Source organism: Tachysurus vachellii, chromosome 20 (assembly GCF_030014155.1).
Source record: "Tachysurus vachellii isolate PV-2020 chromosome 20, HZAU_Pvac_v1, whole genome shotgun sequence".
NCBI lineage: Eukaryota > Metazoa > Chordata > Actinopteri > Siluriformes > Bagridae > Tachysurus > Tachysurus vachellii.
In genome coordinates this window covers 332,501-350,000 of record NC_083479.1, presented here as the reverse complement: position 1 = coordinate 350,000, position 17,500 = coordinate 332,501, and the positions used below count along the sequence as shown (strand labels likewise).

At 40.6% G+C, this 17,500-nt stretch overlaps 2 protein-coding genes across 3 annotated transcripts in view; both read right to left on the bottom strand.

The window, feature by feature from the left end:
* The window catches only part of prdm15 (PR domain containing 15), an 11,720-nt gene extending 9,811 nt beyond the window's left edge, over positions 1–1,909 (bottom strand). Inside the window, exons 1-2 of the mRNA XM_060896210.1 lie at positions 1,818–1,909; positions 99–143 (exon numbers count right to left, since the gene is read on the bottom strand). Coding sequence (XP_060752193.1) covers positions 99–129 — 31 coding nt within the window. The 5' untranslated portion in view covers positions 130–143; positions 1,818–1,909. The remainder of the gene's footprint in view (positions 1–98; positions 144–1,817) is intronic.
* Positions 1,910–4,755: 2,846 nt separating this feature from the next.
* LOC132863088 (C2 domain-containing protein 2) lies at positions 4,756–16,214 on the bottom strand. Of its 2 annotated transcripts, none has more exons than XM_060895673.1 (14): positions 15,717–16,213; positions 14,623–14,718; positions 13,694–13,813; positions 12,903–13,004; positions 12,642–12,758; positions 11,911–12,028; positions 11,551–11,659; positions 11,159–11,223; positions 10,667–10,782; positions 10,101–10,257; positions 9,751–9,858; positions 9,250–9,377; positions 8,548–8,797; positions 4,756–7,335 (listed from the first exon to the last, which is right to left on the bottom strand). In XM_060895673.1, exons 1-14 carry the CDS (start codon positions 15,951–15,953, stop codon positions 7,124–7,126), a joined length of 1,935 nt encoding a protein of 644 aa, XP_060751656.1. In that variant the 5' UTR covers positions 15,954–16,213; the 3' UTR covers positions 4,756–7,123. The 2 variants fall into 2 exon arrangements, with proteins under 2 accessions (XP_060751656.1, XP_060751657.1); XM_060895674.1 differs by having other exon boundaries at positions 7,131–7,298; positions 15,717–16,214.
* Between the last annotated feature and the right edge of the window lie 1,286 nt (positions 16,215–17,500).

Sequence of the window (17,500 nt, the reverse complement as noted above, 5' to 3'; positions counted from 1 at the left end):
CTGACCCTTATTAGACCAACAGAGAAAAGCTGGTGGTGACAGAATGAACTCTGCTAATAAGAGCGCAGTGTTGTGGTGATGTGGATGTTTATACTCACAGATATAGTCGTCTGGTGTCGCCTCAGCCATCCTGACGCCGTGAGCTTCAAAAACACAAAACACAAGCAGAACAATAAATATCACAGACTGATATAGAAATTCTAGTGTATACAGTAGTAACACTGACTTTACTGCACCCTCATCAGGCAGGTGTGTGTAATAACAGCATCTTCACAGGTGCAATACGGGTGCATTGTGTTTTAAATACAGTACACACAGTATGTACTCTGGTCAGTACTGCTTTTGTGTAATGTCTTGTATTGTTTGTCCTGCGCTGTCTTCTTGTCTTGTGTCTCACACCGTGTACACCAGGTTGTCTCTGTGTTGTTCTCTGTAGTCTCATGTCACCGTGTACTGAGTCACATATATATGGTGTAAATGACAATAAAAGCTTCTTGACTCTTGGCTTGACTTGAAATGAAACACTTTAAAGTGTTCAGAAGTGTAGGAGTGCTCTAGTCCTGCAGGTGGTGCTGTTACAATTTCATTACACTTTCATTACAATTTCTACAGGAAGTGAGAAGTCATACAGTGTTCATCCTGATAACGTCCTGCAGGAGGATTAAGGCACCTTCACACCTCAGTCTGAGTCCTAATCAGATTCAAACCCAACTGTTTGCTTTGTTAAACAAATTCTTGCCAAGTGTGATGAGAAATCCTAAAAATCCCCCCGAGCTCACTGGAGAAGACGAACCGCACTCAGAACTTTAGAGTTTCTAATGTTTCTAAGTTTATCAGCTTCTCCTTTCATTCTTCAGTCCAGTTCTCCAGAACACATCACAGCTCTACAGCTCAGTCCTTTAGATCAGTTCACACTTATAGAAAACCTCTGCAGCCCAAAACACACCATGTGTCTGGGTCACTTCAACAGAACTCATCTCTGACCCACAAACCCAAACCACACTAAAGAAGAGAACACACAGGGGTTCTGATCAAAGTGTGTGTGTGTGTGTGTGTGTGTGTGTGTGTGTGTGGAGCAAGTCTGAGATCCAGGGATCTACACTACAGATTTTACTTATATTTTGCTCCGATGTAAATAAATAGTCGTCTTTTTATTTAAGAAATGACAAACAAACGTCACACAATCATCTGTGGAGCTGCACTGCATGTGTTAATGAGGACAGATGAGTTGTTTATTTATGTCTGAACACTTTAACACCACAATGACCCAGTCCTGCACTTCATAACGTTATTGTGTGTGTGTATGTGTATGTGATGAGAGTTCTTCCTGCATGAACACAATTGACTGCACTGATCATTAACACTCCGTCCAGACTGAACAAAGTGTGTGTGTGTGTGTGTGTGTGTGTAAGAGAGAGACAGAAAAGCTCTAAACACCGCGCAGACTCCAGGAGCAGGACTGAGTTGCACACAAGATCCTGTGTGTGTGTGTATGTGTGTATGTATATGTGTGTGTGTGTGTGTGTGTGTGTGTGAATGTGTGTGTGTGTGTGAGAGAGAGAGAGAGAGAGAGAGAGAGAGAGAGAGAGAGAGAGAGAGAGAGAGAGAGTGTAGCCGGGTTTTAACTCTGCTCTGTTCAGTAAACACATAAAAAAGCGCCCCTGTAACCGAGAACAATCGGCGCGGCGGTGGACCGGAGAGCGGAACACGAGCATCACAAAGCGCACACAAAGCGACCGGTCACAGCGCAGAACCACCGGGCAGCGCTGAGCTGAAGCTCTGAGTGTTTATGAGTTTATAAAGCTCGGTGATTTTACCTGTTTTTCAGACGTCTGCACGTTTACACTGAAATCCTGACTCCGGGTTTCCAATCCGCTCCAGAAACCGCGCAGGACCGGAAGTAAAGGCGCGTTCGGGGTGTTATGGGAAATGAAGTCCTGGTGTATATCCGTGTGGCTTTGAGTTCTCGTTAAACGTCACTACTTTTAGTTTATTTTTTTAACACACACCGCTCTATTGGTCTAAACCACACCTTTCACGTGTGATCCACGTGTTTTTAGTGTTTACACATGATGGACCTTTACCTCACTGAGCACACGTTTATTTCATCAACACTGAATTCTTTTTATATGTTTACTAAAAAATCTACTGAGATTCATTTTTACCTCAAAAATCTACTGGGATCCATTTTTTTTTACCTCAAAAATCTACTAGGATCCATTTTTTTTTACCTCAAAAATCTACTGGGATCCATTTTTTACCTCAAAAATCTACTGGGATCCATCTTTTATTTAAAAAAATGTACTGGTATCCATTTGTAAGTCAAAAAATTACTGGGATCCTTTTTTTTTTTTTTACCTCAAAAATCTACTAGGATCCATTTTTTTTACCTCAAAAATCTACTGGGATCCATTTTTTACCTCAAAAATCTACTGGGATCCATTTTTTACCTCAAAAATCTACTAGGATCCATTTTCTTTTTACCTCAAGAATCTACTGGGATCCATTTTTTACCTCAAAAATCTACTGGGATCCATTTTTACCTCAAAAATCTACTGGGATCCATTTTTTACTCAAAAATATACTGGGATCCGTTTTTTTTTTTTTTTTTTAACTCAAAAATCTACTGGGATCCATTTTTTTACCTAACAAATCTACTGGGATCCATTTTTAAGTCAAAAATCTACTGGGATCCATCTTTTATTTAAAAAAATCTACTGGGGTCCATTTTTTACTCCAAAATCTACTGGGATCCTTTTTTTTTTACTCAAAAATGTACTGGTATCTATTTTTAAGTCAAAAATCTACTGGGATCCATTTTTAAGTCAAAAATCTACTGGGATCCATTTTTTACCTCAAAAATTTACTGGGATCCTTTTTTTTTACCTCAAAAATCTACTGGGATCCATTTTTTTTTACCTCAAAAATCTACTGGGATCCATCTTTTATTCAAAAATCTACTGGGATCCATTTTTTACTCAAAAATATACTGTGATCCATTTTTTACTCAAAAATCTACTGGGATCTTTTTTTAAATGCAAATAATTTAATGGGATTCATTTTTAAGTAAAAAAAATCTAATGGGATCCATTTTTTAACCTTAAAAATCTACTGGGATCCATTTTTTTTAAACCTCAAAAATCTACTGGGATCCATCTTTTACTCAAAAATCTACTGGGATCTATTTTTTTTTAAATCTCAGAAATCTACTGCGATCCATTTTTTACCTCAAAAATCTACTGGGATCCTTTTTTTAAACCTCAAAAATCTACTGGGATCTTTTTTTTTTACTCAAAAATCTACTGGGATCCATTTTTTAAGTCAAAAATCTACTGTGATCCATTTTTAAGTCAAAAATCTACTGGGATCCATTTTTACCTCAAAAATCTACTGGGATCCATCTTTTATTTAAAAAAATGTACTGGTATCCATTTTTAAGTCAAAAAATTACTGGGATCCTTTTTTTTTTACCTCAAAAATCTACTAGGATCCATTTTTTTTACCTCAAAAATCTACTGGGATCCATTTTTTACCTCAAAAATCTACTGGGATCCATCTTTTATTTAAAAAAATGTACTGGTATCCATTTGTAAGTCAAAAAATTACTGGGATCTTTTTTTTTTTTTTTACCTCAAAAATCTACTAGGATCCATTTTTTTTTACCTCAAAAATCTACTGGGATCCATTTTTTACCTCAAAATTCTACTGGGATCCATTTTTTACTCAAAAATATACTGGGATCCATTTTTTTTTTTTTTTTTTTAACTCAAAAATCTACTGGGATCCATTTTTTTACCTAACAAATCTACTGGGATCCATTTTTAAGTCAAAAATCTACTGGGATCCATCTTTTATTTAAAAAAATCTACTGGGGTCCATTTTTTACTCCAAAATCTACTGGGATCCTTTTTTTTTTTACTCAAAAATGTACTGGTATCTATTTTTAAGTCAAAAATCTACTGGGATCCATTTTTAAGTCAAAAATCTACTGGGATCCATTTTTTTACCTCAAAAATCTACTGGGATCCTTTCTTTTTTTTACCTCAAAAATCTACTGGGATCCATTTTTTTTTTTTTTTTACCTCAAAAATCTACTGGGATCCATCTTTTATTAAAAAATCTACTGGGATCCATTTTTTACTCAAAAATATACTGTGATCCATTTTTTACTCAAAAATCTACTGGGATCTTTTTTTTAATGCAAATAATTTAATGGGATTCATTTTTAAGTAAAAAAAATCTAATGGGATCCATTTTTTAACCTTAAAAATCTACTGGGATCCATTTTAAGTCAAAAATCTACTGGGATCCTTTTTTTTTTAAACCTCAAAAATCTACTGGGATCCATCTTTTACTCAAAAATCTACTGGGATCCTTTTTTTTTTTAAATCTCAGAAATCTATTGCGATCCATTTTTTACCTCAAAAATCTACTGGGATCCTTTTTTTTAACCTCAAAAATCTACTAGGATCCATTTTTTTTTTACCTCAAAAATCTACTGGGATCACAGAACACATACAGATTCAGAATTTACTGCATTTTCATGAAATATGGAGTGTAAATGATTCCTGCTGTTCAGATGCAGTGTTTATTTTACTCGTGACCACATCAGGCTCACGTGTCAACTCCAGTGAGGACTTAAGGTCATGTGTGCAGTGTTAGATGTTGGATCATGTTCACTTTAACACATGTTCTGGACACATACAATGATGTTACTTATATAATCGAACAAAAATACAAAACAAACCCAAAAACTTTGTTGTTAATCAGCAGTCAGCTTTTATTGCTTGAAATGATAAACCTAATACGTTAATCACACTCACACACACATTCACACTCACACACATACATTCACACTCACACAGTGTTGAGTGCAACATGAAACACCAGTAGTCTCCTCTCTTCTCTCCCACACACAAACACACAACACGTTTGCAGTAAACTGATCAAGCTCATTAATTTACATCTACACTCAACTCTGTTGCATCACTTCCTGTTCCTGGTGTTAATTTTGGGACACATAGAAGGATTAAACACACACACACACTCACATGGCAAAAGGCACACTGCATGGTTACCATTGCGATGTCAACTAGCATCAGACTGAAGTGTGACTAGACTGCAGTGGCTTTACTCGTCACTTCCTGCTGTGTTTAGAGATCAGACAGTGGACGGTACAAAGACAAACTGACAGACTGACCATGTGACCTTCTCATCCCAAATAAATGAGGGAATAAGTAAGAATCCTGGCAAGAGAGTGCTGTAGACATGATCTAGTGGCAGTGCATTGTGGGATTGCACGAGTTCACCGGATTCCCTCCAGACATGACACCAGCACACAGGAGCACAGTAAACAGTGAACATGGTGCAATTTACAGAGACCTGAGACTTTGGAAAAACTCAAATCATTCACACACTGAGAAAATCATCTGGGAGGTGTGTCCGGAGCTCTAAAACACACACACACACACACACACACACACACAGCCGGTTATGCGACTACTAACAGACAAATACTAACACATTGCGAATAAAGGGATGTGTGATCATCATCAGCGGGAAGTGGATCATTAAATCCTTCAGAGACAAACAACACAAATGTAGTACAGATCATGTGATCAACAAACAAACCCCAAAACTAAACAAATCACTAAAATATTATGACATCAGTATGTGATTAAAGCTTTCGTTAATGCCCTCCTGTAGTGTTTAAGCTCTCTCTCACACTCACACACTCTCACACACTGTCCTACATTCATTAAAAAAAGATTGAGAGATTTACATTTTTACTCAGATTAAGAATATAGATATATAAAAAAATTTAAAAGGTAAAATAAACAAAACTATCTCCATTTAAGAACTCATGGCACATCTCAGCTGCTTTACACACACAGTGCTAGATTTTTGGCCTTTTATAGGATTATGATGCTTCAACAGAAACACCATTTCACTGTGTGTGTGTGTGTGTGTGTGTGTGTAAGTGTATGTATGTGTACGTGTGTGTGTGTGTGCATCCATCCAAACCTCAACAGTTATTATTATTAACATTTAAAATTTTTACTGATACGGAATCTTTAGATATTTATTATTATTATTGTTGTTGTTTATACGTCACATTATTACTTATTCTTCTTCTTTATTATTATTATTCTTTCCAAGGTATCTTTAATCTTAAACTGAATGTGTTCAACAATTTAATAAAAACTGAATATTTCGATCTGTAAAGATAAAACTGACGACGTAACAAACGCAGTGACTGAGTTCAGTGAAGTGAAACACTCGTCCAGTCGTGCGGCGCAGGGGAGACATCAATAATTCACTCTTTATTATAATATTAAACACTTTATCTAACTTTTATCTGAATTAACAGCTTCATGCTGAATGAACAGAATAATTGGCACCCTTCAATTAAAATGAGGAAGGAACTGAATAAAAAATAAAACACAATAAAACTTTTGCAATCAGCAATATTTAGTGCAACACTGTTTTCTTGTGAATTATTAGTGAGGCCTCCCATGAAGGAGCAATGATCCTGAATTACTGACATAATATTGATTTGGTGTCATCATCGTCTTCTTCCTGATTAAGGGTGCCAATAATGCTACAGGTTTTGCTATTTAGCCCTCAGCCATTTTTAAACATGAATAACACTGATGTGTATAAAGCATGCAGTACATGGTGTACATTTCCTCCTCTATTACTTATAAATCAGGACAGACTGGACAGGAAGTGATGTCATGGACTCGGACAGAGATGAGGCGCCGCTTCGATTTTGGTTTTGTCTAAATATGAAGCTATTATATATGATGGTGTAGTTTTATTTATACAGTAGACTCAATTTATTCCTCTTTGCATTATTGTCCCTAAAAATAAAAAAGCTAAAATGCCACACGTTTCATCATCAGGTCTCAGTTCCCTCATCACGCTACGACGTCACCCTGATATATCGTCCCACCTGTAGCAGGTTGTGAGGATTAGTGTAAGGATTAGCGTAAGGATTAGCGTGTCTATCCGGACTAGCACAGAATATCCCTTTGTCCTTGGAAATGAAATGTCATTTTGGAAACAGACAGTATGAGTGTGTGAGAATGTGTGTGTGTGTGTGTGTGTGTGTGAGAGAGTGTTAGCCAGTGTGGTCTGACGTTTGGACGCCGTTGGCTTTGCTCTTGTGTTTGTGCAGCAGTTTGCGGTTGATGATGCGCTTGAAGGTGGCTGTGCGTCTCTCCTCTGCCTGCTCCAGGTACTGCAGGTCGTTATGGGACTGACTCATCCCCGGCTCCTTCCTCTGCTGCCGGCGCCTGAAAAACAGCCGCACACCCTTATGGAGGAAGCTGCCTGCACAGGGAAACACCACAGAAACATATTTACACACTCAGTCCTATCTGTGAACAGGACAGAAGAGAACACTGAGGAGGAAAGTTAAGATAAGATAAGATAAGATAAGATATACCTAAGCTCTGGTTTCTAAAAAGATTACATTCTTAAAAATAAATCTGTACAGAGATGGAACACTATTGGCATAGAGGAGAAAAGAGTCCTCGCTATAAAAGATTTACACCCCCCTCACCTACCCCCTGTGCAGATAAATGGATTTCACCAAGTCTCACCATTAAATAAAAACAATCTATGGCCCAGAGTCTAGGAAGTTAAACTGGGAGGGGCATGTGCTCGATCACCTGTCAATCAGAGTGTCACTGCCAATCACAGGCATGTTTAAGTTGTGTGAGACAGAGGCAGACAGGAGGGAGTTTCCCTCTGTGCTTCATGTGTCTATCAGACACGTAGAAATCTTCACTACAGTCGTACCTCTCGCCATTAACACTAAAGGTTAATTGAAGTGTTTTCACCCCTGTGTTTGGGTCACATCTTATTATATATATATAATAATATACATAATATATATAATATATAATATATACACATATATACACACCCCTGTGTTTGGGTCACATCTTATTTTAACCTGAAGCCTGCTTTTATTTCACAGTTGTTTTGTTTTCATTTATCTCACTGATCACGTGAGGGTAGTGAAGATGGGATCTACATGATCTGAGAAATGGGGTGGAAATAAAACAGGTATTTGTGCTATACAGGATGTAAAACTACAGGAACTTTAAAATAAAATGGTGGTAAAATGGAGTGATTACTGGACAGATATGAGGGATAAAAGCAATCAGGACCAGTCCACACCTCAGCTTTACAGGATAAAGGATTTCAGTCAGGTTACAACTGCAGGATAATGAAATTAAGGAGGCAGTGGACTGGGGCTGCTTTGCACTCCACTACAGAGGACACTAGTATTTTAGGGGAAGTCTACATGACTACATCACTACAGACTCCTCGACAGAGCGCACTTACTCAGGCAGCATTAAATTCTGCTTACCACTGCTCTCCTCTTAAAGATGGCAGAAAGATGACAGGAAGAGGAAAAAGAAAGAAGGGCGTGGTCAAAGGATGAGACAAAGAAAGAGTTTTCACCATCACATTTACACAGGACAGAAAAAAACAACACAAAGAAGAAATATTAGTAAACTGTAGATGTAGCACCTTTCCCCTTTTTAGATCCGATGTCAGAGACACAGAGGGAAAGCGAGGCTTTGTCTGATTCCTCCCCCGTCTGACTCTCCCAGTCCGCTCCGCTCGGACCTTCTAACGGATCGGTCGCATCCGAGACGCTGTGCTCAGAGAGCGTCTCTGTTGCGCGCCTCGTGCTCTCGGGCGTCTCGGCCAAGGAGGCGTCCATGGCAGCGGCGTATCCAGCCATCAGAGTCATCTCCTCGTCCTGAGACAGCGGGGCCTGAGTGATGAAGTGAGACCGCACCAGAGTTAATCACAGAGACGAGCTGTACGTGTGTGCGGCCTGTACAAGGCCCTGACTATAAGACCCTCATGGAACGTTCATCTTTCACTTTACAAGAGATAAACACAAAAACATTTTCATGTGATGACATCACTTCCTGTCGAAGCCTGCTTTCAGGTATGTTTGGCTTAACTGAAGTGTGTATCAGAATAAAATGATCAGATGAGTGCTGCGTTTGTTGAAAACAGAGGCCTGAGGAGACGAAGAAAACCGCTGAAACAGCCAATATACAAAACTATAGAGCAGCTCAGGTGAAACATAACGTTTAATCACGCTTAATACGGCTCAGTACAACTAAACACCTAACAGAATGTATTTTCTGGGTTTGTATGATTGTTCTGAGCAGGAGTGTGTGTGTGTGTGTGTGTGTGTGTGTGTGTGTGTGTGACCTTTGCCACTCCAGAGATGATGATGGTGCTCTTTTTGACAGGAGATTTGAGTTTCTGCTTAGCCGACTCGTACAGCTGTCTGATCGCAGCCTCGGCCACCGGGTCGGTCCCGTTCAGCATCAGGAGCTCTGAGCAGGAGAACAGAGGAACACAGGAACAGACGTTATATGTGATCATTCCACACTTTCTGCTTTCTGAATCATTTACAGAGCAGCACAGACGACAGAGAACAAAACACTGGAGCAGCTTAAAGACATTTAACACAAAACTGTGCAGATTATCAACACACACCTGCACAGCCACTAGGGAGCGCTGTTTCTACACATCTCACAGACAGCTCATATCACACAATCCAGACACTGAAAGTGTGTAGTCTATAATGTGGGGGCAAATTTATGCTCTTGATCGATTGTCTCTTATCTATCAAAGACTTTTAGGTCTGATCTTTATGTTTAGCACAGTGAGTAGTGTGTGTGTGTGTGTGTGTGTGTGTGTGTGTACCTGTATCTGAAGAAGATAAGGCTTTGCTGACTTTAGCTCCCAGCACTGAAGGCTGCTCAGACACCCGCCTCTCCGTCAGCTTGGCTTTGGTTGGAGGTTTTATTGATTCTAAACACAGAGTTAGAACATTAATCACCCTGAACCACTCCGGCTCTGTTTCATTCCCACTTCAACATTCACTGTGTGAATTCTACTTCATGACTTTAAGGTGTGTATCTCTAAAGACACACACACACACACACACACACACACACACACACACAAGTTGCAGCAATACCTTCTGGTTACGTTTTGCTACAGTGTCATTAAATTGAAGTTCCAGGTGTGTTTTGGTGTGTTTTGGACGGTACCTGTTGGAAGCGAACGTCCTGGTCTACTCCTCACTGCAGTGACAGTGGTGACGACGGTACCACATGGCATCACCGTCCTATCCATCTCCACTCTCTTGGTAGGTGCCGGAGTAGGGGGCTGCCAAGTGCGCACTTCACTCGGCTCCAGGTACGACAACTGGGCACAAAAAAAAAAAAAAAGAAACACAACATGGATTCCTAACACGTAACACAACAAACTGATAAAAATGTGAATGCAGAAGAAAGGTTAGAACCATAAAACCACACTAAAACATTTAAAAAAAGACAGAGAAAACATCAAGACCTCTGGGTTCAGCAAAAAGATTTTATAAACTTATAAATAAAGATTCAACACCTATTACAGTGTTTGTTAGTTAGTTTGTCATTAAATTTACTCAGCATCACAGGACAATAAGCAGCAGTCGCCTGTGTTACCATAGCAACACTTTTATTAATGATATACGTCTTATATTTTCCATTATAAATATTACTCTGGATTTTGTGTGTGTATGTGTGTGCATGTATATGTGTGTGCATGCGTGTGTGTGTGTGTATATGTGTGTTACCTCAGTAGTCAGTGATCCGATTACATGGTGTGTGTTGATCAGTGTGAATGTGTGTTGTCCTCTCGGGCTCCTCTGAACCAGATTAAATGGTACACACACCTGTCCGAGCACACAGCCTGTGAGGGAAGACACAACACACAGCTCAACAACAAGAAGACATTAGTGTAACAGATGCTTTATGTTTAATCCTCTTACTTAAGAAACTTAAGCACAGACCCAGATTAACGTTTATTAGCTGCAGGATTAAACCTTAATAAACCTGCATCACATTCAGATCTTCTGACTCACTTCCCTTCCTGCACATGAGCTCATCTTCTGCTGCCCTCCACAGACACACTGATGATGATGTTACGTTTGTTTTCAGCTTCATTCAGTGTTTATTATGATTATTAATCAGAGTCTTTATTAAAGTGACTTTTCTTCTTAAAGGACAGCTGGTTGTGTCTGAATGCTGTTTAACACTTAAACACGAGTAAATATGAATAATCTCACTCGCTGGAGGTCTCCCATGATCCACCAGCTGGATGTTCAGCTCCTTCGACCTGCCGCTGAGTTCACTGTGCGCACACACACACACACACACACACACACACACACACACACACAGGTATACACACACACAGGTATACACACACACAGGTATACACACACACACACGAGACAGCTGATCTGTAAAACAAAATCTATTGATACTTTAAAAGTGAATTATAACATTTTAAATTCACAATATTGATATTTTATGATCATGTAACTGCCCCAGTGATCAGATTCATTTTATACAACTGCTTTAAAGTTTCAATCTGTAATCAATAAAAAACTTCACATCTAAAATAACACAAATCTAATAAAAAAACTTGCATGAAATGAAATAAAAATGTACTCACAAGATAAAGGGCTGATCCCACACCGGCTCACTCGTGTTACTCAGCACTGAGGTGGACAATTTCTGAGGAGGATCATCTAACTGTAGAACACACTGAGGACTTACACTACCTGTACAACACACACACACACACACACACACACACTGCTTACAATTACAGGTTAAAAAAATCAAACCAAATATCAGAGTTTTACAAGTATATCAAAAATTCTCAGTGTTTAATAATCATAATCTCTTGAATGGTATTTGGAGATGGAAACAGTGAAAGGGCGTAATTTATTAATGTTTGTTTGTGTGTGTGTGTGTGTGTGTGTGTGTGTGTGTGTGTGTGTGTGTGTGTGTGTGTGTGCACGCATGTGACCTGCAGCTCCATTCTCCTGGCTATACGTGACCCGGATGTTCTTCACTAAGAGTTTCCACTGGTGAGCACGAGGAGGTTTAGGTGGAGAAGAGACCTCTGAAATCCTGTTCCTCACTTCCTGTGAGAAAGGAAATAAAACTCCATCTCACACACATCGATAAATAACATCCTTTCACCGTTTCCTTCTCTGAACAACACTGAGGGATTTATGAAGGACATCAGTGGAGTTTCAGAGAAGATAAAGATTGATAATAAACAGGAAGAACTTAAAACACTCATTTTATGTTATGTTTATGAATGAAGTGATTAATTATTCAAATTAAGTGAATAAATGGAAAAAATGATAAATGGGAATTTCATAATCCAAGAAACAGCAAATCCTCAAACTGTTGACTGGAATTTAAGATTAATCTTCTGAAGCAGGTTAAAGTCATGTGTTTAAGGTCATGTGTGCAGTTTGGTGTGTTTCTGACCAATCTGGCAACAGCTCTGCTGTCTGAGTGGACTGTTCCATTACACACAGGGCTGCCTCATTCGTCCACAAATGTGTGTGTGTGTGTGTGTGTGTGTGTGTGTGTGTGTGTGTGTGTGTGTGTGTGTGTTAGATAAGAACATTAAATGAAGTCTGGGTAAAACTTCTACAGATTACAGAGTAAAAGTTTACATACAAAACCGAACTGTAAACAGAGGTGATGATGACTATGGTGATGTTTATGATGATGATGTTCTACCTTCAGCTCTGTAGGCTGTGCAGTCCTGCTGCTCAGAGTCACTGTGGCTCGGGTTTCACACAGAACCTGCTGCAGCCTGCGCTTCACTACTGCTTCACTCACACACACTGATTCTCCCTACACACACACACACACACAGAGAGACAAATATTATCCGAAAGCAAAAACATGTCTATGCTGTAATATAAGGCAAACACTCACTTACTAAATGTGTGTAACTGACATGATCGAGTGAGAGTGTGTGTGTGTGTGTGTGTGTACCTGTGTGTAACTGGGTGTGAGCTGCAGGTGCATCAGGTCCAGCTGTTCCAGTCCCCATGTAATCTGAACTTCTCCATCTACCTCTGTCATCTGCAGGTCCAGCTGGGTAAACACACAATGACACACACACACACACACACACACACACACACACAATACAAATTTAAAAATAAAGTTATAAAAACTAAAATAAACAATGTGTGAGGTAAATAAAAACATAATAAAGACAAGAGTTAGTGCCTCAGCCCTCAGTATGTTTAGGAGAAATAATCAGAAACACAGAGATGCTTTACACACAATCAGCACTGCAGCACACACTGAGTCAGAAAAACATCCGTCACACAGCTCCATCTCATCAGGACCAGAGACAGAACTGCTCTGAGTCTCTCACTGTTGAGCAGAACATCTGCAGCTGCAGATGAATCCAGATGTTAAAGGCTAGACACTGTCTTAAAGAGATCTCTGAATATATGCTAAAGATAATAACTGCATCAGTACAGTTCAAATCTACAGCCTTTGGGACACGCCCTCAGTAAGGAGTGTGATGTTGCTTGCTTTGTTTGGGACACGCCCACAGTAAGGAGCTTGTGATGTAGCTTGCTTGGTTTGGGACACGCCCTCAGTAAGGAGCTTGTGATGTAGCTTGCTTGGTTTGGGACACGTCCACAATGAAGAATTTATATGAGGATCAGCCTTAGCCTTACTAAATCAATTTATCTGGAATAATAACTGTTTAACTGGTCAAGTGTGTGTGTGTGTGTGTGTGTGTGTGTATGTGTGTGTGTGTATACCTGCAGCTGTAGGGGTGAGATTTTTGCATTGTATCTCAGAAGAGGGTGTGTAGAGCTTGAGTTCGGACAAGTGTGGAGAGAAAACTGCATTTTGTCTCCAATCACCTCACACTGCACAACCTAGAACACACACAAAAACACACACACGGGGAGATGAAATACTTTATATGGAATTCTGCAGAACTACAGATAACTGGTGTGATGTAAAGATTAGTGAGAGATGTGCTCTCTCTCTCTCTCTCTCTCTCTCTCTCGCTCTCTCTCTCATGTTCTTTATAGTGGCTGAATGAGTGGAATTTATATATAAAACTGAATATTGTAATACAGGTCAGGAGGGGAAGAGTGTGTGTGTGTGTGTGTGTGTGTGTGTGTGCCCTGTTTAAATTCTGCAGGATGGAGATTAAACTGTGAGAGGAACTGAAGGAACTCATTTTGAGTGCCAGTTACCAGAATTGTGGCTGTGGGTCGAGGACCTGCACATTAATGTTGAAGAGTGACTTCCGGTCATGAACGCTTGTTATGTGTTTACACAGACCTCTGGGATAACTACAGGTCTTTGTGAAGCTCTTTGTGAAGCTCTTTGTGAAGCTCTTTGTGAAGCTCTTTGTGAAGCTCTTTGTGAAGCTCTTCCCCAACATGGGTGGGATTGCTGCAGTGTTAAAGAGTAAAAAAAAAAACCACCCACTTTACCATTAGAGGCCAAATCTTTCTTAATGCCCCTTTACCGATCACCACTTCACTACTGCAGCTTTCAGTTGTCAGAGAGTTTGAGTACCTGCTTAACATCGGCAGAGAAAAACAAATGGTGTTAGTGCAGCAGTGCTGTGTTTATTAAGTGCTCGTTCCCCAAAGAGAACTAGACCTGTACAGTGAGCTGTGGTGAAACCTGAGACGCTGACTGTGTAAAATACAGTAAACACAGGACACACCTTCAGTCCAGGTGATCTGTTAAAGCTAGAGATGTGGTGCACGCTGAGTTCTGACGAGTGAACACCATCCTCCTCAAACACCAGCTGGATCTCTCCCTAATCACACACACACACACACACACACACACACACAGAGGTTTATTACACAGGACACAATTACACACAACCTCCTGTTCCATCAGTCTTCACTTCCACGTTTCTTCAGTGCTCTACAGTAGGTGTTAATTCGACACTTGGACAGTGTTATTACTCTCTCTCTCTTTCTCTCTCTCACTGTGAAAGGATTTTACTTGTTCCAGAACTTTCCACACTTTAGTTGAACACTTTATGACTCTGTAAGTCCAGTCATAACACTATTAATGCAACAATAAATAAAAGTGAATTTTATTATTTTTCTAATGGAAACAATGTGAATATTATGAAGTAAAATACTACTAAAAACTACAGATAATGTAAAAATAAAACATTACGGTTTTAACTCCTATAAAAGTCTGTAACTGCACTGAACCCTGATCAGTGTAACGGAGTCAGAACCCAGATCTGATCAGGAACCTGAGTGCTGCTGGAAATGTGTTCATGATCTTTCATTCAGAATAAAAGTGTTATATTAAATCTGTTCAGGTCTGGACATGAAATCTGGAATGTGAGATTATACTCATACTCACACTCACCCCCCCCACCCCCCACACTTACACACACACTCACCCCCCCACACACACTCTCACCCCCCCCAGACTTACACACACTCACCCACCCCACACTTAACCCCCCCACACACACACCACACTCCCCCCCCTCTCTCACACACACCACACTCCCCCCCCCTCTCTCACACACACCACACTCCCCCCCCTCTCTCACACACACACCACACTCCCCCCCCCTCTCTCACACACACACACCACACTCCCCCCCCCCTCTCTCACACACACACACCACACTCCCCCCCCCTCTCTCTCACACACACACACACACACTCCCCCCCACACACACCCTTTCCCCCCTCACACACACACACACACACACACACACACACACACACACACACACACACACACACACACACACACACACACACACACACACACACACACCTGTGTAATGCAGTGGTTGTGCTGGTTGAGGGCTCGGATCCAGGTTCTCCTCCACTCCGTCCTCCAGCTCTTCAGCTCCAGTAACCAGCTCAGCAGCCGGTCCGCCTCCTTACACGTCTCCCGTCCGGCCCGTGTCCCGCGCCATAAAACACCGAAATACAGCATTAAATAGATGATTAAAGTCACCACTGAGGCGAGGAACAGCGTTACCAGACACGACCACTGCAGCGACACCATGGCGTCTTAAACAAGTCCCTCAGTTAGCGTCAGTCCGCCAACATGCTAACATGCTAATAACATCCGAGCTCGACCTGTCAGCACTCTGGGCTTATCTCGGAGATCACTAACAGCTGCTGCTGATCCGCGGTCAGCATCTCGTCCGTGTTTATCTCTCTTTTACTGTTAGCATGTTAGCTAACACATCTGTTCAAAAAGTTACCACATCACTTCCTATACACACAGCGGTGGGTGGGAGGAGCCTCGCCCCGGAGCCCCGCCCCGCTGCACCGCTCCTCTCACCACCCACACTGTTGCCAGTAAAACCACGCCCCCTGTGATTGGATTGGTTGAGAGTTCTACTCTAGAGAAAGTACCTGATTGGGTGACACCTGCGTCAATCCAGCTACCATTCGGCTCGTCTATTGAACCGAGTCTGATGATTACGATTCTTTTAAAATCCTAATAATAAGAATGAATTATTATTATTATTATTATTATTATTATTATTATTATTATTATTATTATTATAAAAGACTCACTTTAAATAATAAACCAAGGCGATTCAGTACACAGGCTGGTCGATTACTGTTTATATTTACAGAACACTAAAATATTACCAACATATCTGTATATTTATCCTTAATGACATGCCAAGCTCATTAATGTATCGTGTAAACAAGTAAAAGTGTGTGTGTGTGTGTGTGTGTGTGTGTGTGTGTGTGTGTGTGTGTGTGTGTGAGGGGGGAGTGTGTGTGTGTGTGTGTGTGTGTGTGTGTGTGTGTGTGGTGAAGTAGACTGGTGATATCTTCCTCTCAGGGCCTTGTGGAGATGTCAGTTGTGACCCTATTAAAGGCTAACCTGCAATTTTGTAAATTCTCAGTTAATCCCAATAATTCCCATACATTCCCCTTAATTCCCATGGAAAGTTTCCAGCCGTGAAAATTCCCAGAATTATGCAACCCTATTCCTGTTAAACTCTGGATGTAGTAGTGAACATCAGAGGTAGTTGAGAGACACATTATCTACTCGGTGGAGTCGTGTTTTCTCCCCTTTAGCCGCAGTGATGAGCGGAGAACTCTGGTCCATGCCGCCGTGTTCTCCTGCAACACGAGGCTGCTCTCCAAGCCGCTGGAGACAGGAGGAGATCTGCCACTTCATAACGTACAGGGAAGGACACCAAGAGACTGGGCTGAGACTGGAGCTCAGAAGGAAAGCATTAGGGTGTGTAAAATAACCACCACACACTTACTCTCACCTGAGAGATGACTGAGAGTACATTTACACCTGGGATTTGGGACATGGTGCGACTACAAGGGAGCCTTAATAACTGTACAAGAAAGCATCTGTCAATAATCAGCTGTCAGTTCAGGAACACTGGACACTGATGCAGTTTGAGTTTTAATGTTTTTTTTTAGTTTTGCACTGGAGCTAACATAGATAACAAGTAATGGTGTTGCCATTGGTTTAGTATTGTGCACAAAAACCCTCCACACTGGTGTCAGGTAGGTGGCATGGCCCAAACACACAGGAGTGGATTAAGGTCCATATTCTCTGTAATGATATAG